General features: G+C 30.8%; 2 protein-coding genes across 8 annotated transcripts in view; both read left to right on the forward strand.

The window, feature by feature from the left end:
- Positions 1 to 3,761: 3,761 nt before the first annotated feature.
- On the forward strand, positions 3,762 to 7,702 carry E(z) (histone-lysine N-methyltransferase E(z)). Of its 3 annotated transcripts, none has more exons than XM_083048167.1 (12): positions 3,762 to 3,977; positions 4,188 to 4,501; positions 4,582 to 4,833; positions 4,908 to 5,124; positions 5,381 to 5,401; positions 5,609 to 5,709; positions 5,783 to 5,960; positions 6,041 to 6,415; positions 6,493 to 6,783; positions 6,857 to 7,039; positions 7,116 to 7,281; positions 7,375 to 7,702. In XM_083048167.1, exons 1-12 carry the CDS (start codon positions 3,842 to 3,844, stop codon positions 7,433 to 7,435), a joined length of 2,295 nt encoding a protein of 764 aa, XP_082904293.1. In that variant the 5' UTR covers positions 3,762 to 3,841; the 3' UTR covers positions 7,436 to 7,702. The 3 variants fall into 3 exon arrangements, with proteins under 3 accessions (XP_082904293.1, XP_082904292.1, XP_082904294.1); XM_083048166.1 differs by having other exon boundaries at positions 5,378 to 5,401; positions 7,375 to 7,701; XM_083048168.1 differs by lacking the exon at positions 5,381 to 5,401.
- Positions 7,703 to 8,627: 925 nt separating this feature from the next.
- The window catches only part of Adcy2 (adenylate cyclase type 2 Ac76E), a 41,077-nt gene continuing 24,793 nt past the window's right edge, over positions 8,628 to 24,911 (forward strand). The window contains exons 1-2 of one of the 5 annotated variants that reach the window (XM_083047430.1): positions 8,628 to 8,905; positions 9,084 to 9,588. In XM_083047430.1, coding sequence (XP_082903556.1) covers positions 9,576 to 9,588 — 13 coding nt within the window. In that variant the 5' untranslated portion in view covers positions 8,628 to 8,905; positions 9,084 to 9,575. The remainder of the gene's footprint in view (positions 8,906 to 9,083; positions 9,589 to 24,911) is intronic. The other 4 variants (XM_083047429.1, XM_083047426.1, XM_083047428.1 and 1 more) reach the window with 4 other exon arrangements.

Consider the following 24,911-nt stretch of genomic DNA (forward strand, 5'->3'; position numbering starts at 1 on the left):
AAAAAGTTTGTACGCTGTTGTCTGCTTGGTACCAAAAGATTCTGTAATCAATGTACTTTTAAAATGTATAATCGATGAATTTTTGGCTCGTCTTAAAATATTAGAAATCGATACTTTTTTGACGCGGATCCTGTGCGACGCATCCTTATTTTATGTTTATCGTATTAAAAAATTTGTACGCTGGTGTCTGCATGGTACCAAAATATTCTGTAATCAATGTACTATTAAAATGTATAATCGAGGAATTTTTGGCTCGTCTTAAAATATTAGAAATTAATACATTTATGCCGCTGACCCTATGCGACGCATCCTTAATTTATGTATAGCAAATGAAAAAGTTTGTACGCTGTTGTCTGCTTGGTACCAAAAGATTCTGTAATCACTGTACTTTTAAAATGTATAATCGATGAATTTGTGGCTCGTCTTAAAATATTAGAAATCCATACTTTTTTACCGCTGACCCTATGCGACGCAACATTATTTTATGTATATCTAGTTAAAAAATTTGTACGCTGGTGTCTGTTTGGTACCAAAAGATTCTGTAATCAATATACTACTAAAATGTATAATCGATGAATTTTTGGCTCGTCTTAAAATATTAGAAATTAATACATTTATGCCGCTGACCCTATGCGACGCATCCTTAATTTATGTATAGCAAATGAAAAAGTTTGTACGCTGTTGTCTGCTTGGTACCAAAATATTCTGTAATCAATGTACTATTAAAATGTATAATCGATGAATTTTTGGCTCGTCTTTAAATATTAGAAATTAATACATTTATGCCGCTGACCCTATGCGACGCATCCTTAATTTATGTATAGCAAATGAAAAAGTTTGTACGCTGTTGTCTGCTTGGTACCAAAAGATTCTGTAATCACTGTACTTTTAAAATGTATAATCGATGAATTTTTGGCTCGTCTTAAAATATTAGAAATCCATACTTTTTTATCGCTGACCCTATGCGACGCAACATTATTTTATGTATATCTAGTTAAAAAATTTGTACGCTGGTGTCTGTTTGGTACCAAAAGATTCTGTAATCAATATACTATTAAAATGTATAATCGATGAATTTTTGGCTCGTCTTAAAATATTGGAAATCGATACTTTTTACCGCCTACCCTATGCGACGCAACCTTATTTTATATATATCATATTAAAAAATTTGTACGCTGGTGTCTGCATGGTACCAAAAGATTCTGTAATCACTGTACTTTTAAAATGTATAATCGATGAATTTTTGGCTCGTCTTAAAATATTAGAAATCCATACTTTTTTACCGCTGACCCTATGCGACGCAACATTATTTTATGTATATCTAGTTAAAAAATTAGTACGCTGGTGTCTGTTTGGTACCAAATGTTTCTGTAATTAATGTACTATTAAAATGTATAATCGATGAATTTTTGGCTCGTCTTAAAATATTAGAAATCGATACTTTTTGACGCGGATCCTGTGCGACGCATCCTTATTTTATGTTTATCGTATTAAAAAATTTGTACGCTGGTGTCTGCATGGTACCAAAAGAATTTGTAATCAATGTACTATTAAAATGTATAATCGATGAATTTTTGGCTCGTCTTTAAATATTAGAAATTAATACATTTATGCCGCTGACCCTATGCGACGCATCCTTAATTTATGTATAGCAAATGAAAAAGTTTGTACGCTGTTGTCTGCTTGGTACCAATAGATTCTGTAATCAATGTACTTTTAAAATGTATAATCGATGAATTTTTGGCTCGTCTTAAAATATTAGAAATCGATACTTTTTTACCGCTGACCCTATGCAACGCAATCTTATTTTATGTATATCAAGTTAAAAAATTTGTACGCTGGGGTCTGCATGGTACCAGAAGATTCTGTAATCAATGTACTATTAAAATGTATAATCGATGAATTTTTGGCTCGTCTTAAAATATTAGAAATCGATACTTTTTTGCCGCTGACCCTATGCGACGCATCCTTATTTTATGTATATCATATTAAAAAATTTGTACGCTGGTGTCTGCTTGATACCAAATAATTCTGTAATCAATGTACTATTAAAATGAATAATCGATGAATTTTTGAGGTGCAGTCAATGTACTGTTGAAATATATGAAAGATTAATTTTTGGCTCGCTTTAAAATATTGAAAATTAAAATTTTTTACCCGCGAACCCCATACGGCGCGGATTCATTTTACGTATATTAGACCAAAAAGGTAGTACGCTGATATGCTGATGGTACCAAAATAATCTGCAAACAATACACTATTGAAACTTATATATGATTAATTTTTGGCTCGTTTTAAAATATAGAAAATTAATATTTTTAAGCCGCGGATCCCATATAGCGCACAATTATATTACGTATATTACACCAAAAAGTTTGTTGGCTGGTATGGTGACGGTACCATCATAATGTGCAGGCAACGTACTGTTGAAATATGTAAACGAATAATTTTTGGCGCGTTTTAAAATACTGAAAATTAAAATTTTTAAGCCGCGGATCCCATACGGCGCGGATTCATTTTAAGTTTATTAGACCAAAAAGGTAGTACGCTGGTATGGTGATGGTACCATCATAATGTGCAGGCAATGTGCTGTTGAAATATGTAAACGAATAATTTTTGGCGCGTTTTAAAATACTGAAAATTAAAATTTTTAAGCCGCGGATCCCATACGCCGCGGATTCATTTTACGTTTATTAGACCAAAAAGGAAGTATGCTGCTATGCTTATGGTACCAAAATAATCTGCAAACAATACATTATTCATGCATTTATAATTTTATGTTAATGATTAAATGATTGCGCGACGAAAAGGCGTACTGAGAAATTGTTGACTCGTACTACTTAATTTCTCTACATTCTTACTTTTTCGCATAATAAAGTTACGATATATAAAGTGCGAGTTATTATTTTATTATTTTTGACTCGAATTTAATATTTTATGCTCATGGCAGAGTAATTGCGTGACAAAAAGGTTGAATTATTTTCTTTTCTAAAAAAGATATGTAAAATCGATACTCGCATATATCAAAGCTTATTGTTGTCGCTTTTCCGCGATGCTTATTGGCTGTCAAGATTCGCGTTGTATGTTATATTCGTAGCATCGAGAGGCTGTTATCGCGAGAATTAGCAGTTTGACAGTTTGTTCAAAATAAAATTTAAAAAAATAATAATATTAGTTTTAAATAATATATTATAATACTTTAAACTGGATTAATATTTTTGAAAGTTATCAGCTGATTTCCATCAAAAAATATTAATCGAGAATAAGATATTATAACATATTATTTACAATTTTACAACATTTTACTATTTTAATATTTTAACATATTATTTTAAAATTTAATTACCAAATTAACGCTTTAATCAGTTGATTTCTATGAAAAAATATTAATCGAGTTTAAACAAATTTTATATTATTTTTTAATAAACATAAAACCGAAGAATGGCGCGCGCGTAGCGCGCGCTTGTATTGTTCTAGTTAATATAAATCGCTAATATTTATTGTGGTGAAAATTTGTTTTTTTATTTATTTAATATGTCTCAACATATATTTTTTTCTATTCATTTAACTTTTAACATTTAACATACTGGTAATTAAAATGCAACAGTCACGCACATCACACACACCCTCTAACATACTCATTCAATCGTACTCACTCTCACACACATTCACTTCCCACACACTCATCCAACGAATTGGCCTCAGCTGGTGTAGTGCGCATGCGCAAAATGCTTATTCGATACTTTTCCCCCATTCATCATTCACATCTGTTGAATGGTGGAATCAAGTGGAATTTATCGTATACTTTTAATGGGACTGTTAATTTTCTATAAGAATCACGATGTCGAAAGCCAAAATTTCAGCCGAATGGAAGAAAAGGGTTAGATCAGAGTACATGCGTTTACGGCAAATGAAACGATACAAGCGAGCAGACGAAGTCAAAATTGCGTGGAATAAAAATCGGAAGGTTATGACAGGCAAGTCGTATTTTATAACTTTCCGAATGAATATTATAATACAAATCAAAGAGAGAAAGAGAGAGGGAAAAAGAATTTTTTCTCTCTTTTTCTCTCTTTGCTTTGTATTATAATTTATAAAATAAAATATACTAAAAATAATGATAGCTACTACTTTATTAGTATACAACTTTATATCATATAGTTGAACGTTTTTTTTATTGAATATAGAACTCCTCGTAGCTGAACAAAAGCGTTGTGCAGATGGAAAGGCAACGTGGTTAACAGTGCAAGACATTCCACCTCATCTTTCCTGCATGAAAAAAGCTGAAGTTACCAGTCCTGACGGCGATGTTCAAAGTTGTCCTGTAAAATCACTTAATGCAGTAACTCCTATACCAACTATGTACACCTGGGCTCCCATTCAACAGAACTTTATGGTAGAAGATGAAACTGTTTTACATAACATTCCTTATATGGGTGATGAGATTTTGGATCAAGATGGCACTTTTATCGAGGAACTTATAAAAAATTATGATGGAAAGGTACAGGAAATTGTTTGAACTTGTATTAGTTGATTGTGTAAAGATTTTTACAAATATTAATAATAATCTTTTTGTTACAGGTCCATGGCGATAGAGAATCTGGGTTTATGGATGATTCTATCTTTGTTGATTTGGTAAATGCTTTAGCAAATTACGAGAAAGATGATAAAGAAAGAGAACAGATAAAGAAGGGAAAAGAATGTTTCAAAGAGAAAGAGAATCAAAAAGAAAATGAGAAGAAGGACATTGAAATAAAGTCTGAAAGCAAGATAGAAAAGACTGAAAGTGGAAAGACGATGGCTACTCCCTTCCCATCAATGCATATATTCAATGTAAGAGGAGTTAAATACAGTGATACAACATTAGCATAACTCCGATACAATTGTTTTATAGTTATTATTTTTAGGCAATATCAAGCATGTTTCCGGATAAGGGAAGGCCAGAGGAATTGAAAGAAAAATATATTGAATTAACAGAAAGATCTGATCCAAATGTTTTGCCTCCAGAATGTACACCTAATATAGATGGTATTAATGCGAAAAGTGTACCTAGGGAACAAACAATGCATTCTTTCCATACTTTATTCTGCAGGAGGTGCTTCAAATACGACTGCTTCTTACATCGTGAGTATATCGCAATGAAGTAATCTTTTTAATTATTTAAGTTGTATTTTGTGAAGTATAAAAATAGTTATATTTTTAAAATTTATTATATAATCTAATGATTTAACTACTGTGGTATTTTTACAAATAAAGTAAAATACTAATAATATGAGAAAACTTCGCTGAAATACAACTTACTAGTGTTGCATACTTTAAGTATTTTAAGTTGAAGGTTTATTAATTACAATAATTTGTGATTCCTGATTTATCGTAGCAGCCAGGGGGACTTCGCCGCAAGGTAAAGAACAATATTGCATATAAACTAATGCATTATCGATCGGAAGCTTTTTTTTGTTTAGCACAGAGGCATCGTCAAAAGGGCTCATCCGCAATCATATTTTATTCATTGTTCATCGCTGTGTTCTCTACTAAATTTTTCTCCATTTAACCATACCGAATTAGCCGACGAGAGTAAATTGAGTAGTAAGTTTATTATTGCTTGTAGGTCTTCAAGCTTGCCATCCAGGTCCGAATTTGCTGAAACGGAAAGGACCCGATCTGAAACCATTTCCGGAGCCATGTGGAGCAGAATGTTACATGCATTTGGTATGCCACTTATCACATTACATATAATGTTTGTTTTTAAAACAGATTTAATATCAAAACTTTTCGTATTCAGGAGGGAATGAAAGAAAAGTTAGCAGCACAGGCAGCAGATATAAAGGAGGAAGAAGGCGACGAAAAACGTGGTGGTCCTAGGAAGGTACGAAAACAAGCAAGCGTAGATTCTGGAAATGAAGCAAGCAGCGAAGACAGCAACGATAGCAATAAATATGGTCAAGGAGGCAGTTGTCAAGGTAAATATATTGTCAAGGACTTATTATCATAAAATGGAGTTTATTTAAAGTTCTAAAATGTTCTATTTTGTTCAAATTAGATTTTAAACAAAACGTTAACAAAGACTGTAAACCTGAAGATATTATGGAGGATCAAACGCAACCTGAAAACCAAACACCCTTCACGCTATTAGGAATTGGGAAACGGATTAAAACAGAAAGCGAGTTCTCGTGGACAGGTTCTGAACAGAGCTTGTTCCGAGCTCTTCACAAAGCCTTTCCCGGTAATCCATGCGCGCTGGCACAAATTATGTTAACGAAAACGTGTCAAGAAGTATATGAATTTGCGCAAAAAGAGGCTGCGGATATTCCCGCTATAGAGAATCTGAAAGACTTTACGCCGCCGCGAAAGAAGAAGAAGAAGCATCGATTATGGTCGATGCATTGCAGAAAAATACAACTTAAGAAGGATTCTGGTATGCGCATTAATTAATTTCAAGAATTTAAATCTTTATATATTTCGATTTGATAATTTTCCGATTAATTTTGACAGGCGCTAATCACGTGCACAATTTTGCACCTTGCGATCATCCGGGACGTCAGTGCGACAACTCGTGTCCCTGTATACAGGCGCAAAACTTTTGCGAAAAATTCTGTCAGTGCAGCAGCGAATGTCAAAATCGATTCCCTGGCTGCAGATGTAAGGCTCAGTGCAACACGAAGCAATGCCCGTGTTATTTGGCCGTGAGAGAATGTGACCCGGATCTTTGCCAAACGTGTGGCGCTGATCAGTTCCACATCACTAAGATATCTTGCAAGAACGTTAGCGTACAACGTGGTCTTCGTAAGTTTAATAACTTAATTTTACAGTTTTGTTAAAAAACGAAGATAGAAAACGAAAATTTTGTGATTTATAGATAAGCATCTTTTGATGGCACCATCAGATGTAGCGGGTTGGGGAATTTTTTTGAAAGAGTCGGCAGCAAAGAACGAATTTATTTCCGAATACTGCGGCGAGATTATCAGCCAAGATGAGGCCGATAGAAGAGGAAAAGTATACGACAAATATATGTGTAGTTTTCTTTTCAATCTCAATAATGGTAAGTATAATGTAAATTAACAATTGATAAGATATTTTAGAAGAAAGAGAGAAAAGATTTAAAAAATATTTTGTAGATTTTGTCGTCGATGCAACGAGAAAGGGAAATAAAATCAGATTTGCCAATCATTCGATTAATCCAAATTGTTATGCAAAAGTAATGATGGTGAATGGCGATCACAGAATAGGTATTTTTGCTAAGAGAGCGATCCAACCTGGCGAAGAATTATTTTTCGATTATAGGTATATACATTTGTACACTTTGCATGATTCAAACGATATATTAACTAGGATTAAAATTGTATAAAATGATTAAAATTGTGTGATAATTTCTAGATATGGACCAACAGAACAACTCAAATTCGTCGGTATCGAACGAGAGATGGAATTTCTCTAAAGATTTATTATATAAACATATATAAATGATATATTGAACAGGTGCATACAACTGAAACATTAGAAGCGGAATAAGTATGTATTGTCTAATTCCTTTATTATAGAATGAAAGAATATGCCTCTCTATGTTTAAAAATTAAAGTCTACACATTTGTTTTTTATACTATATAATAAACTCGAAATCAATCTTTCTTAATGTTATAATAAAATATAGGCTGTAATAAAATACAGATTCTTTGTATAAATATGTGCGAGAGAAAGTTTAACTAAAATATTTTAATTTTAGCTTTCTTTTTATGTTTCTTTTATATATGCTTTATATGATAATTTATACTCAATGTGTTTATAAGAAATAAAATCACTTAAAAATATCACAATGACATTGCAAGAAAAGAAAACCAATAGCAAAATTATAAAATTCAAGTATCTGAGAGGAGAAGAGGATGTGATTAATAAATAAAAAATGTAATCATATACTTTGTTTTTAAATTATTATAAATGGACAAATTTAATTTTAATAACATAATTATTTTTAGATGTATCATTTATTGAAATGTTTTATGAAAAAAGCATTCCATTTCTTTTATAATCTGCATTGATTATAATTATCAGAGTACATATCAATTGCATATAAGTGCATTTGTACAGATAAAATAAAAACATGTACTTTTGCTTTCACTATCACGAGAATACGAGAACACATGTGATTTTATTCAACTCATTATTGTAGTTCGTGCAGTATATAATCAGTATTTTGCAAGTTTAAATCGTTGACACGAGCTGTGAACTGTTTTCTCTCGCACTCTCTTCTCTCATTTTACTTGATTAAAGTGGCTAAAATTATTTATATTTTGTTTAAAATATAAAGAAAAATAGAATAAGACGCACAGTTTGTAAAGTTTGTAAAAGTTGCAACGGATCAATTTTAATTTTTCTTTTATTCGAAAATAATTGCAATATGTATTTATTTATTTGCTATTGTTATACGCGAGATTAAGTAAAATTGCAATTAATTATAAATTCTACAACATATAGATTATATATATTATTACAAGTATATGTAATGCATATTATATACATATATATGTATATATTTTCTCATTCTTTTAAAATTATGCTAGTTTACAATACAATCGAGTATTTCGTATCGTATTAATAGTATATCCTGCGATTAAGGAAAGCTTATTTTACCGGACGATATGTCGACGGTGGCAAACGTGCTCTCTCGACGGTCGTGTCTGGATTAAAGCGTCACCAACGGCGAGCTTTCGCGCAGCTTACAGACGGAGTTAACGCGAAGGGATTGTAGCTAAGCTTGTCGACGATCTCGGCATGGCAATTCAGCCACCAGTTGCAGGCTTCGCGGCTGCGGAAACGGTCGGACGCGGAGTCTATTTAACATCAAGTAGACAAAGAGAGAGAGAGAGAGAGACCCTCGAGAGGAAAACTATAGCTTCTGAAAATAATAAGCGTAAATAAACAAACTTTACAATTACATGTAAAAAAAAAGTAACGCTCCCAATTGGACTTTCATTGAAGAATATTAATACAGTATATATATAAATTATTATCTGATTCATATTGTGATCGATTTATCGATTTACCGATTTATCGATATATCGATTTATCGATAAAATCTAACCTTGCAGTTGCGAGATGAAAATCATAAGTCGTTGACGCGAACTGTCAACTGTTTGCTCTCGCGCTCTCTTCTCTCATTTTTCTAACAAATATAAGTAGAAAGGGAAACAGAGCGAAAGAAAATAATGGCGAACAATTGACATTATGCCTGAACGGAGCTACACATCTGACATTCGTGAAAATCGTGCGTTTAAAATTTAATTGGATCCCACGCCGAGTAAATATTTACACCCTCGTATTGGTTTTCACCGGCCGGAACCGCTCCGGAATTCCGGAATCCGATGTGCGCAGAAACGAGTTAGCGCGAAATCGGCTTCCGCTCTTGGATGTGATAAATTCGGCGGAGATCCGGAATTTGCGGAAACGCCACGGATAAGCATGTCGCCGAGAAAGTGACAAGTGCACGAGAGAAGCAACTTCGCGCCCGCCGATGATACTCGAGTCGTAGGAGGAAGCCAATTTGGATCGAGGCCAAGTCTGAGGGAGTCTCGCCTGCGAATATGGAGGAAGAAGGTAATGACAATTTCTGTTACAAAATATCTGAAGATCCGCATTGAATTGTAAAGGAACGTATAATGTGATGGCTTCTCTTTTATTCTATTTAATTATACTCGCTCTTTCTCTCCTCTCTTTCTCTCTTTTCTTTCTTTAAGAATTTACACATATAAATTGGGAGGTTAAATCGAGACTACAGTATAAATATAAATACAATTATCAAATAATTATTATTGTTAAAATTATAAGAAATTATAACACATAATTGTTCCTTGAAGATTTTTGGAAATTTGCTTATTTTAATTGAATCTCCATTGTCAGCATTAAGGCTCCTGGCTCCTTGCCGACCATGTCGAAATCGTGACGTCAGGGGCGAGAAAACACACGCTAAAATTTCTTAGATGCCATTTTTTAATGAAAAGATATTTCCAAAAAGTCCAATATGTCCAAAAAGAACAATCTATTAATCTATTTATTTAAAACATAGAGAAAAAATATATTACATATATATAATATATATATAAAGAAATTGCTTATATTAACAAATTTTTAGCATATTGATATGTAATATGAAAAAGTGCTTTTATTATGCATTGTGACAGTTCATATAAAGCACATAATTTCCCATTGTTTCGCGAATCAAATTTGAAAGAAAAATTTCAAAGGAAATCTGAAACATATTCAACGTAACATAAAAAAATAAAGAACATATCATTTTTACGAAAGCTTTCTGTTATTTAAAAAATTTATTTTAATACGTAAAAGAAAGAGCTTAAAACAATATATAAAACAATATATTGTTAACAATTATATAAAAATTGACAGTCTATTTTAGAAGCATATTTTCTAAAAAATCAATTTAATTCAGAAGATTACGAAACTTGAAGATATGCAAACTGATATCAGAAATAGTAGAAACATTTATTCTTTATAGCAATGACGTATACAGCGTGATGTATCAATGAGTTTAAATTGCTTGTAATTGAACGATCAGATCAAAACTATTGATTAAATTTAAATTTCGCATTTCAACATTAATTCTTGTTTTCCACATTTATCTAAACATGAAAGTTTATTAATATATGATTTTGTTACACACATGCATAAAAAAATATATTACGCGTGAGTTTCTTTTAAGTAAAAGCTTACACATTTTATATAATACAGTATCTCTAAATAATTTTAATTATTACGTCTTTTTAGTTAAGTTGTTATACTGTTAATAAGTTGTTACGTCTTTCGAAACATTAAGTCCTAGTGCAAAGACCGGCGAAGACTTCGCTTGCAGAACAGAATAAAACTTCACGCAAATTTATTTATAGCACGTATAGTGTATATTTATAGTGTGGCGTATCGCGTTGCGTCGTCATGAGGAAAGCTATCTTGTCACAGATACTTTGCGAAATGTTTCCCGACAAAATATATGTCGCACAATTTTATGTACGACTGCTCGCTGTTTCACATGCGAGAACGCGCTCAAGTTTGCCCGCGAATGTTTCTCCTCCTTGCGCGTTTTAATAAACATCTGTTTGTTCCAAACATACATATTTATACATATATCAGCATCATAGTTAAGCGTTGTATAAATCGCAAGAGAAATGGCGAAGAGAACTCGTTTAAATACACTGCGTACAACTGCGTTTAATTCTCCCTCTCTCGCGAAGCTTTTTAATCCGACTTTTTTCTCCTAGTTTTTTCTATTTTTCTTTTTTTTTTTATTTCCGAGTTGCGAAATTTTTTCACGAGAGAAACGAACGAAACGAGAACATAAATTTCGCGGATTTAAAAATGTCCACTTGTATTTCTGACTACAAACGTACTGTTCACCAATATTTCGCGCCGATATATTGCTTCGCGAAATACGAAATTTGGTCCACCGTCTTCTCTATCCTCCTTCATGCCTTCGTGTTTTATAATCACATCACTGTTTGTATCATCTTCCACGTTTCATAATAGCAATTGTCGAGGAAACAAGGCCGCTTAGCTCACATACTGCTTTCGCGAAAAGAGAGCTTATCTCTCAGCATCACACTTATGAAGGCATCTGTACCGGAAGAAGGATGTCACATTTTCTTCATTCGTTAACGAGTTACTTATTGCTTTTCAATCACGAAGAACGTCTTATTATTTATCCGCGTTCTCGAAGTTTAATTAGCTTAATGAGCAGAAAGCTCATCATGCTCCATACTCTTAAAAACTTAAAAGTCCAGGAACGATTAAAGTATTGATTATTTATTAAGAGAAAAAATCAGTTTTATATTTGTGAAATATACTTATCAAAGAGAAAATTGTAGATATGATTATATATATTTGATATAATTATGAAATTAATAATTGATAATATATTTCATAAATATAAAGTCGATTTTTTTTCTCTTAATAATGAATCAATACTTTAATCGCTTCTAAAAGCATGAAGCATGATGAGCTTTCTGTGTAATAAAATATTTATTTGATTATATTTATATTATCAAATAAATATTTTATCGGTACGAGAGAAAAGCTGTTTTACATAAATAATATGACATATCTCTTTAAATATATAATCGATATCTGTTGAATAAGAATGCATCTTTTTTGTGTAGCTATTTAAATATCTTCTTACATATTACTAAGATTGTATTTATATCTCATATGAGAATAATTCATAAACTTTCGTTGAACACAGTCGTACAGTTACACGTGTTTCGGCTTACTGCTAATTTTGTCATCGCGCGCAGAATTGTGCGAGACGATAAGTAAAATGATTCGGAGCCAAGTTGCGAAAATTCCGGTAAGCGATTCACGGCTTATTTTGATCCCTCGCTCGGCCAATTATTAATTGCGACGTGTACTGTGGAAATAATAGCGGGGATCGTGTTTAGCACAAACATTGGCGGTTATATGACAAGAGCGAGTTATCGCGCAACGTTATCGTGCACACTCGCCGCGAAAATACGTTATCCCGGAAACTGCCCGGCGAATCGAGAAATCGGGACTAACAGAAGGCAGCTTCCACTAAATGCAGCTTTACAGTCCAAACCGCGACCAAAAGCGAATGCTTTTGTCCGGATAAAGCGCTTTATACGCGGCTTAGTCCTTTCATTATTCGCCCCTCTATATCTTGCTTTAGCGCCGTTTGCAGCATTACGAACATTTATAATAGTGATCGTAACGATGGTAATAATATATTACAAGTAACAGTGTTATTAACACTGGAATTATTGATTAATTAATTGATTGATTTACATCATTAAATCAATTGTTTCAATATAAATAATATGTTTGACCCTTAAAAATATATCAAATGATTATGAGATACTCGATATGTAATATCGATGGTAATATAATAATTTTTGTTATTAGCAATTTGCTAATATTACGCGTATTAATATAATATCAGGAATTATATATTAAAAATAGTAATATAGACGTAAATAGAAATATAGACATAAAATCCTAGATTATATATTTTTTTAAATAATAGTCAAATGCCAATAAAAAGAGAGCGAATTTTAAAATAAAGTTGTGCTATTAAACTGTTTACGAGTCAACAAATGAATAAATAAAATTGAATTAAAATATCATTGAAAGAAAATCGATTGACATAATTTAACAAGTTACTAGTTTTGTTTCGATCGCTATTTTAATATGTGATTATATTTTGACACTTTAACGATTTTCCATCAATGTATAATTTTGAACTTTACAAATAATTTTGAATTTTACAAATGCACACTTATGACATTGCATCGCTGTAAATAACACGAACTCAAATGAAAACGTTAGTTAGATTCCAAAATATCGAAATAGCGATTATAAACACGTACGCGACTTTACCGCTCCGAAAATATCGCGTCGAAAATTACGAGAACTCATTTCCGCTTAAACTTGCAATAAAATCAAAACTCCGTAGATATTAAATACTGATTAATTATTGGAACATATGTCACGTTCATGTAACCGTCTTTTAATTCCCTCCTGCATTACACACGTCACACTCGATAGATATGTTACGCGCGTTTCGTATTTTTCTCTTTCAGTTTTAATAATATCCAGAGAGATTTCTATGACATTTAAAGAATAAAGTAAAAAGAATACAGTGATTTTTAATTTTCACATTTTATAGAGAATATAGTTTATTAAAGAAAATAAATGTTATTAAAAATCCACGGTTATATTGTTTTAAGAGAAAAGCGTAGCACAGATAGATTATGAATTTGAGATAATAAACAACGAACTAAACTTTATGAATCAGAATCTGAATTTCTAGGGTGAACTTTTTCGAGAAATTGAATTTATTATTTTATATTTTCTGCAATATATAGTTCTTTCAAAAAATTAAAACTTCAAAATCGTGAAAAATAAGTATATATAAAATAAATTATGAAAATAAATTCTATAAAAAATTTCTATGTATGATGAAACAAACTGGATATTTAACCATTAATTCTAATTATTAATGAATCATTAAAAACAATACCAATATTAATTTCAGTTTTGAGTATAATTTATATTTATATCATTAAAAAATATATTCTCTATTTTCGGCTTAATATAGCTATAAAAAAACAAGATAATAATACTTATTTATACAATAATTTTATATATGTTTATCAAATACAAAGGGACTACAAACAATTGTAATATTTGTTATAAAAATTATAAATTGATCATTCAGAGCACATTTACAATATAAACTCGTCGAGACGTAAAAGAGAAATAAAATTTGAAATAGCAACAAGCTTAAGTAAACTCGATAAAGAACACGAGTGTAACTATAAAAATTTAATTTTGTGCGTTGAAAAACTTTTGTAACTAGATATATTCAGTTTTGTTTTATTCTAAATATTTATAAAGAATTTTCTTTCCCTCGTCGCAAGAATATTTCATTAAATAAAGATTTATATTATATCCTGTTTTATGCAAGATATACAATTCATATACATTCTTTATTAACATCATCGAGCAAAATGGCATAAATGACAATGTCATCAGCTGATGAAACTCACAGCATGCCGATCTGTATTTGCAAAGGGATCTTGCGAATATAGCACAGGATTCGATTTGAAATCGTGATAGGCACTGATGGTGGATAGCTGAACCCTGTCGATACCAGTAGCCCTCGCCACTTCGTGTCAATTCTAGCGATCTCCTGCGATCGAGACTTCCCTCAACCATATATAATCGATCGATACCCGATAACCCTCCCAGCCCTTCCTTCTCTTCGTAGATGTTCTTCGATCGAATAAACTTATCCATTTTCGTCTTTTTTGTCAAGCGCGTTTTCTTCTTTGCACAAGTAAAGTTAATATCAGTTTTACCACACTTGAAATTAGAGAATACAATTAGAAAATAAAAACAATTAAGATCATTAAAAAAAAATAATCAGCAATTTAAAAATTAGAGACTCTAAAAAATGTCTAAATTAAATGATTAATTATTATTAAAAAATTATTTTAATCACATAATAAAATTTTTATTTTATAAGAAAAACATTAGACGTTACTAAAATAAAATATAACATCAAAAAATAAATATATAAAGAGCTCTCTCCCCTCCCTCTCTCTCTCTCTCTCTCTATCTTTCACACACACATTTATGAAATCGTTAAATAATTTATTGTTAATTTTAATTGTGCAAACATTTTGTATCAAAATTTTAAATATATTGCATAACAAGTGAGTCTTCCTTTAATCGAAAAATAATATGAGCGAAACATCATAGGATACGCGGTCGAACGCGAATCCTTGAAGGGACGTATACGTAATTGCATAGTAAAGGCTTTCAGCACGAGAGCTCGAAGCGGAACCTGTAGAATAGAGAACGCGTTGCAACAGAGAACTCGTATCGCTAGGGATTTGCTGAAAAAAAAATAGGGCAGCCACATACCACGCATAGTCATTTTTATCTCTCATATTCCGAGCCGCGCGACTCTCCCCAAGGAGACGTTCCCAGATGTAGTAACAGCGACACCGTTGTAAAAAAAGGTATACATACGTGCATTTAAAATCCCATACGTGTAGTGCATATGTATTATTTGTTACACTATCTCGATGGATGTATTCGACACGTTCAATTCTCGTTATATGCATTTTTACTTTATTTTACGATATTTTTACATTATTTTATTTCAATTATATATACTTCCCCTTTCCGTCAGAATGATAATTTATCGAACATTTTTCAATCTGTCGCATTAATGTAGAAACTTAATCTAAATAGTTTATCGTTAATTAATAAGAATGCAATTTTATAATCACTGAAACGCACATCAAATTTAAAGTAAGAAACAAACAAAATAAATGGGTATTTTCTATATTTCTATCTCCCTTTTTGTTAAAAATATTTTAAACATTCTTATTTTGTACCTACTCGACTTTGCATTCTATAACGCGATTATTTCCATGTTATACTAAATCATCTACAATAAAATATCTATTCCTAAGCGAAATTGAATTTATGAAGGAATTCCTTTGTGGTTCCGAAAACGACATTGAAGTACGCAATATCGAACTAATAATAAAGTTTTATATGCGTATATGCATATAAGTTTCGTGTCTAATAAATATATTTATTGTATCAGGTTTATTTAGTTTATTTAGTATGTAGGATTATATTCAGTGTATGTGCACGATGCGTATTACGTTTATAAAGTCGCTTGCTGCAACTTTATGTCGCATAAACTGCGACGAGGGATAACAGGAGTGTTGATATAAAAGACGATTATATCGAAAGTAGCATATAATAAAATTGTGTCCCGCTAAATTAAATATATAAACATTTAGAGACAGATATTAAGCAATATATTTTATCAAAATAATGATGGGAGTTTTGAATACGCTAAATTATATTTAAAATGAAATTAGATCGGTTGCATTTTTTTACGACATATATTGATTACTTCTGAATTTTTATCGAATTTCAAAGAATACGTTGCATGACAAAGTGAATTGCATGGATTTCTATGACATAAATTGTCGAGATGTTTACAAACATTATTAACATTTGCGATGGCATGTAATAATGCTTGTCGCGTTTGATATATTAAGTTACATACAGAATTTGATCATAAAATAGTACGCACGTCGCTATGGTAAACCGAAAATGGAATTTTACAAAGCACGGCTGTACACTTGTAATCCAATTATGATAATATATATTCGACTAAAAAAAAAAACAAAATACAGCGAACTAAGGAATTAATTTCTTCAGTTATTATGTGTGAATAATAATTAATCATAAATGATATTAATATTTACGTACTATTTATCAAATCGCAAAATAGAACATATTATTTTATGTTATGTTGGATTATTAATTTCAAATAATAAATTATCTATACGCGATGTATATTTATTTAGAAACTTTATCAGTTTTCGAAATACGAAAGTAATATTCTGTTCTAAATAGCGCGTACATTTCTTATACAAGTACATAGGAGTAGAAACATGAACGTGAAAAACATTCTGCAAATCGCTTATATATGGTACATTAAGCACTGAACACTGTGCAAACATTATCGGACACTGGCAACGTGATCTTCTATTTGATATCAAATTGTGCTTTTCTTATATGATCGATTAATCTATCCGTAAAAATTTAGCAATTGCATTTATCAAGAAATAAGACTATTCTTCTCAAAATTATATAAAAAAGTTTTAACTATTTTAACATTCACACACACAAAGCGCATCTCAAAGCTTCAATTGTCTGTCATTTTTATTTGTTTTTTATTTGAAGTTTAAAAAATTTTAATTTGAAATTAAAAAGATTCTCTGAAACATATTGTAAAAAATTAGAATATAAAAAATTATTATTTAAAATAGTTTCATGATAATAAATTTTGGTAAAAAATGTTAATATTTTATCATGTTTTCTAGTTGAAGTTTATTTTATCTCAATTAAGTATTTTAGAGAATATAAAAATTAAAATGAAATCTTAAAATATATTAAATTGACATAGTTTTACAAATAAAAATTTTTTATTGAAAAATAATTATAAAATAATTTTAAAAATATGCAAATATGTAAAGTAAAAGTTCCGATAATTATGAGATTTTGATATTATGATATTTTGAACGTATAATGAGTTTTCAATTAGATGCAAATTACAATGCGGGACTTCGCTCTTCAATCATGGACATTAATTACGAGAAATTAGCGAGAAATCGATGTTTTAGTGGTTGAACTTGAACAAGTTAGCAACAATTGAAATAACCTTCAAGCAACGAATAAGCGCTATCAGCGTTATAAGCGTTTGTAATGAAGCAAATGCATGCTATCAATTTTGTAGACATCTTAATACTGACAATGAGTTATAACTTTTGATAAAAGTTATTATTGTATAATAATTTAGGAGAATAATCTTATTACTAATTTCTCTAAATCTTTTTTTTTTTTAATATTATTTGACATTACTATAATCACGTTATTTATAAGAAACCCATATTGTACAAATATACGAAACTTATTTCACTTAAATTATAAACTCTATTAGATCCGCGTTTTCACGATAATTATCTTTCTTGTATCGTTATATTTTCTTCTTTTAAACACAGCAAATCTTATTTGCAAGATTTGTAAATTAATATGATTCAAAATTCTTGATTCTATATAGTAGAGAATTTTCTTATGCGAATGCGAATTAAATTAATCTATAAATATAAATCTATTTATTATTAGACATATTTATTTTCACGTTATATCAAAATTGAGTCATGTGACACTACTCTTTTGTAACAAGGAGAAAAGAGAAAGTTTATCTTGGCAGTCTCATACGTATTTTTATTCGCGCTCGAAAGTTGATCTATTCAGTGAAACTATAGTTAATATGGTCAGGCCGAATCGATAGACGTCGCGTCGTCCCGCTCTTGATCGAAAAGTAGCAATGAATTCAACTCTCAATACTCGCTCTTCACGGATATACTTCGTTATCGCGACCTTTCCTTCAATAATTTTCACGAAATGATAGAAACTCATTCAAACGGAGCGGAAAACATCAAGCTAATTAAATCATAATTCGACAGTAAGTCATCGAATCAAGACAAGAAGCAAAATATAAGCGTGCTTGTAAAGTATAAATTTTACCTCGAGGCTCTCAAGATAATATCCATTTGGAAAAGAAAATATCTAAGTAAGATATTATTGCGATCAAATTATTTTTGGATAATTTATACTTCTCGTACAAATTATTTCTTAGGATTTTATATTTTTGCATAAGTTCTTACAATTATTGCAATTATCTTATGATAAATAAATCATAAGCTAAAGAGCTAAGACGGTCGCTTGAAAAAACGAATAAAGAGGTTTTTTTAAGATTGAAAATAATTCTCGCTGATCAAATTTGCCGGAACTGTTGGAAATACTGTGCATGTGTCCTCTTCAGTTTCGTTTGCACTTTACGCTCTTTCCGAATTCAGACTCCTATCGGTTTTCGCTAACTGCAATATGTGATTCCAGTTGAAATGGTATCTAGCCGAATATATAGTTATGTATGGGAAATACGCAAATGCGCCAAGCTATCTTATGCACATATGTATAAGCAATTCTCTTTTTCTCTCTCTCTTTCTCTCCTCTCTCTAAAATTTTTCTATAGAACTTAATAATACATAGTAATATTATATTTCTCTTATATTTTATCGGTTTTATTTATTATTTAGTAAATAACATATAGCCTAAAATATAATGCATTATTCTTTTATAAACGAATGTATGTATCTAGTAACAAGAATCATTAAAAATATGTAAAGGCGTCTTGTTAAAATTATACATAAAGATTATATATTTTTAACTCCATTTAGTAATGATGATTAAATTCACGATAAAATTAAATCATTATCTGTAAAGATGAACGGATTTATATTAATTATAATTTTATGTCCAATTAATTTTATTTTAATTAATTTCTATTTTAATTAATTAATGTTATTTTATATCAAATAAAATATTCGCTCGTATTCATAATTAAAAAATTGCCATTTATTTACATGGCGATGCAAACTTGCAGACACAACGTTCTCCATGTTTCAGTGCCGAGAAATAGTCGAGTGGTTACAGTTATACATTAATGATATTGCTAGATTAATGATAATGGTATCACGCGATATTTCGCACATTGAGAGCTTTTGCCATCTTTGAGCAGACGATACTGTTTTAATCCTACAGGGACATCGGAAATGGCACGAAACAGAATTCGCGTAAAGGCAAACAAAAATTGATTCACTAATGTGCCTTCTATTACTTTTTTCGATCAATTTATGTATAATTAATTTTATCTATTAATCACATGAGATCAATGAAATATTATTTTTTGCAAGGATAAATTAAATTAAATATTTTATTCTTGATTTTTTTAATTTTTAAGATTTTTAGATTGAGAGCTTAATGTAATATTTTATATTAAATGTTTAATTCTTTTGCATTTATATACACACACACATATATATATATATATATATATATATATATATATATATTGGCAGTCGATTCACGCTTCTCTAAATGTATTTATATACAATGTGAGAGATATGCAAAAGCTGTCCTATGAAATTTACTTTCACTACATGCGTACATCAGGCAGGGGGTATTTTATTTTCGGCGAAACTCACTATTAATAAACGTACGGATGGTGCATGGCACGATGCCCATTGCAAGCGTAATGAATCTTCCCACATATCACTTCATACTTATCATTTATATTGTTAGCGATTATATATATATGTATATGTAATTTTCATTTGACAAAGAGATTCCTGGCACTCGATCTGATACCGAAAGAGAAATAAATTAACATTTAAAGCATAAGAAAAGCGTTCGTTGAATAAAATTATTTTATATTACATGTCACGCTATGTCGCTCACGTTTCTATGCAAATGCAATACAATTTCATATAGAATGATGCGAAATTTGCCGATCAGTCTATCAATTTTTCAGTATTAAATTCTACAGAGGAAATCAACAAAGACAGAGAGAGAAAGAGACCTGTATATTGTTAATTTATTCAAAATAAAATGGTGTCAATCACGTCTGACTCGTATTATAGCTATAGAGAGCGGTATAATCCAATATAGATTGATTTACAAACGCGAATAACGCGGAGGAGATTAACAGTCCTGTTGAGAGGAGATTACGCCAGTCATGTAAATACTATTGTAATTCCAAACGACGATCCCCAAGCGGAACAATAACGCGTCGAGACACCAACCGGCCAACCTAATGACACACTTCGAGCGTATTTGCAATTAAATATAAAATTGAGTACGCGGCCAGTGACTGTTCATGTCGCGGCTGCAGTATCGAACAGACGCGATAATTAGCTCGAGGCTGCCAGCGCGTTGCAATTATTGCCGGCTTTTAAACAACGGGGAATTGTCGCGGCCGGAAAATACATCGGACTGGATGCCTTGTGAAATGTCTGTCGCGTACGTTCGACGTATGCAAATGTATATACATTCCGCGACATCCGCATCCGCATTCGCCGCACAATCGCGGTATCTCGCAGCGAAGCGCAATTGTTGGTGCATCGTCGCTCGGTGATGCATCTAGTGCCCAATTTCACGCAATCACGCTTTACGACACATGCATACGGAATGTAGAAACAATAGCGTGTTTGGACATCGCTGTTGTTTCTCGCGATAGAACAAAAATTTACTTAGAATTTTTTCGGAATTTTCACAAAAATGCATTTTACGTCGAGAAAAAGAGTTAATGATATTCAGAAAAAAGAAAATTGATCACAATTTCGCTTTGATATTAAGCCATTAATGTATGTTTATATTTTTTATTAATTTTGGAAACAAACGTCGATGTCTGATTATCGTCTGGTATCTGATTTCATTGTTCGATTGGATGCAAGTACACATTTACTTCCATATTTATTATCACTGCATTGAGAACGAATTAAAAAGAGAAAGAAATAATATTGGCTTTAGTTTCTTTTATTATCTATCTTAGCTTGTCAGATCCTACGTGAGTATACGAGCATTTTATGCAATAGTGAAAATTAACTTTCTATAGAATATAGAAAGTGTTTCTCCCTTTTTTTATCTCTTTTGCGCTATTTAATTTTTTTTTCATTTTCGTTCAAATACTTGCTAGAGTTCGCTAAATTTAATCTTTAATCTTTTTTTTAATCTGTTATACAAGGATTTCGTATTTTTGCTCGAAAAATATTATTGCATACATACATAGTCGCGAAATGTTTTCTCGTGTTTAGATGTAGGCAAATAATAGTACGTGTAGTCAATGAGAATGCGTCGTTCCACTCAGGAGATGCTTCTGCTTATGTCGCCGCATGCAATCGTTGCAAATATAAAACAACACAAAATAAAACAGCGCATCTCCTGCTATATTTCTGTTATTTGTTCCATAAAGTGCAATATATGTAAATCTTTATTAAACAAGTAAAAGGTACAAAACGTGTTTATAAATTGATTAAAAATTTAATTCAAGTATGCACGTATACATATTAATGATATAAATATTTAAATAAAAAATATGTATATAAATAAATGTTCAAGCATTTAAAAATTGTTAGGCTATTAATAATTTATATGTTATATTTTATATATTATATGTATATATATTTTTTCTTCTCTTTTTCTTTATATATAGTTATATAATTTAATTTTAAATTATATTTTTAGTTTCTTTTTAAATCTTGAATTAAAGACTGCTCTAAAATAATTTTCAAACTGCTATAACATAAAAAAGAGGGTATATATTATCTCTTAAACATACATTAATGTTAGTATAAGAACAGAATTTAGGATAATAGCTTTATTAATTTTTCTTGAGCTTATAAATGAAAAAGTATTCGTTATTTTTATCACGCGATTGTAAAGAGAAGCATTTATGGAAAAATCACGTAAGATCTATCGTGTAATGCAAGAAATATATTGCTGTTGAGGTCTCTCCTTAAATTTACGTTGTCGCGAATTGAAGCGGACAAATACACTTGATCATAGATTATTCCTATCACGCATCAATAAATATGCAAACCAATGAGACAGAAACAACGTAGAAAGAATAAATTTCTGCGTTCCTGTACTTTGCATTAGAAATTCAAGAAAAGAAAAATAAATCACTGCCAGATCTCCGGCATATATTTATTCACCATAATAATATTTATTCACCATTTACATATCTAAACACAATCAATCGATCATCAACAATTTTTAATTTATGCAGATTAAGAGTCACACGGTAAAAAAGTCTGATTAACTTATAAGAAAAATACAAAACTGTAAAAATTTTATTTCTTTTCAGTATAAGTAAAGATGAAAAATAAAATAATAATACCACGATTGTCTACACAATAAATTATGTATATTTACTTGATTAATAAATATGAATATGAGAGATACACACACAAATATTTCCTATTTTGTTAGAAAAATAAATATTATATTTAAATAAATAAGTTTTAATAATTTATCAAATGACAAAAAGAAATAATTTAATAAATTTAAAAAAAGAAGATCTTTTTGTATATAAATACTGGAGAGGTAATAAAAGAGAAAGAAAAAAATCGTTGTTATCGAGAGATTAAACCGATAAAAACGAAGAAACGACTGATTCTTCTGCATTTTATAACCCGCATGTGCATCGCATGCATATCACACATCGATGTTACGCCTTCGTTAAATTCGCTCACTGTGGTGCGGAAAATTGAGTGAAAAGCGCGAAAACGCGAAGCTAGCACATAGTGTGCGGAGTTCGATAATTGCTGAATCGGCACGATCGTGAAACTCGGAAGTCGAAGTTCATAATTAACACAGTCAGACTGATGACGGAACGTGTTTCTGTTTTATATAATGATGCAATTTGCTTCGCGGACAACGCGCTAATTGGGCCGAATTGATCTGAGCTTCTTGAGATGATATTAATAGTTATAGTAACAATGAACTTGAATGACATTAATTGAAACGCAAGCGAATCGCAATCTTCTTTCTAATTATCGATATAAATGCACTTCAAAATCTGTTTATTATACTAATAACATTGATGTAAATTGCATTGCAAGTATTGGAAAAATGATATATAAATATATCGAAATAAATATATAATATAGCAGAGCCACTTTTGTGTGTAAAGTATCCTCGTGATTTTTCTACTCGGGCATATTTTTATGCAACTGATGAGCAAAAAGTATTAAAAGTTATACGAATGCAGAGAAAGAGCAAACTATTCTCCATTCGGGAAAAATTTCTCCCGATTCAAACAGCGGTTTGTCACATCATTACATTTCATGATCAGTTATAATGAAAAAAGAAAGAGAGAGAAAACATGAACGCTTAATTAAAGCGCACTTTAATGAAGTGTCGCACAGTTCCCATTTCGCGAGGAACAGTTGCATAAATGGAATGGAAAGTAACAGTACACTATATCGTGTGAATAAAATTTCTATGATATCTTTTAATCCAATATAATTTATTTTCTCTCATATCATATGATAAAGATACTATTGCGCAAAACTTTATTAGTGTAGATGTAGAAGAAAGTGGAAACGAAAAACAAAGCATCTGTATTATTATGTGCAATAATACACTTTATTCTATTTTCTCCTTTCTATTATTTATTATCATTGTTATTTCATTTAATTGATCATCACTTCGTAATATCGGCTATGTAATATTGCGTTACTTGTCACGTAACATTATCATGATTTACAGTTGCGGATTACAGAGGTAATACGGTAGTACATATGCAGCAGTTGGGCGAGCTGAGCGGAATAATTTCAATCGATATAATTCCAAACGTGATGATCCATTTAACAAGGTGCTTAATTGCACACTTTTGTGTATTATAGCTTATGTCAACGCAAAAGAGTGATAGCTAATTACAATCACCGACACCGTTGCCCTTGACTTATTCGAACTATTAGCTTGGATCGCGTGTCTGAACGCGACTTGTTTCATTAGCGGATTAGCTTGATTCGTTTAGAGTTGCCAGCGACGACAATTTCGATCAATTAAGCTAATGCACCTGCAGAGCCGCGTACCATGGCCACGCGATACACGACTACGCCTTTTTATTCATTAAACTTTTATTTTTATTATAAAAATGTAATAAACGAAATGAATTATGCCGTTCGTGATGATTGAAAAAAAAAACAATTATTGTAATAAAAACCGGTTTAGATTATATTATAATCTGTTCGAAATCTGTGTTCGAAACTTTATGAAATTTGTATAAGATTTCTGTTTAAAAAAAAATCAAAATAATTGAAAAAATAAGTCTGAAAAAAGTTAAAAAGAGAGAGAGAGAAGGGAGAAAATAATATAATATAATAAAATAATATAATATATATATAAATATATAAATTTAAAAATAAATATATCTATAAAAGAGACTATTA

Source organism: Prenolepis imparis, unplaced genomic scaffold (genome assembly GCF_030444845.1).
Source record: "Prenolepis imparis isolate NDT839.2.m4 unplaced genomic scaffold, iyPreImpa1.0 SCAF_10, whole genome shotgun sequence".
Lineage (NCBI taxonomy): Eukaryota > Metazoa > Arthropoda > Insecta > Hymenoptera > Formicidae > Prenolepis > Prenolepis imparis.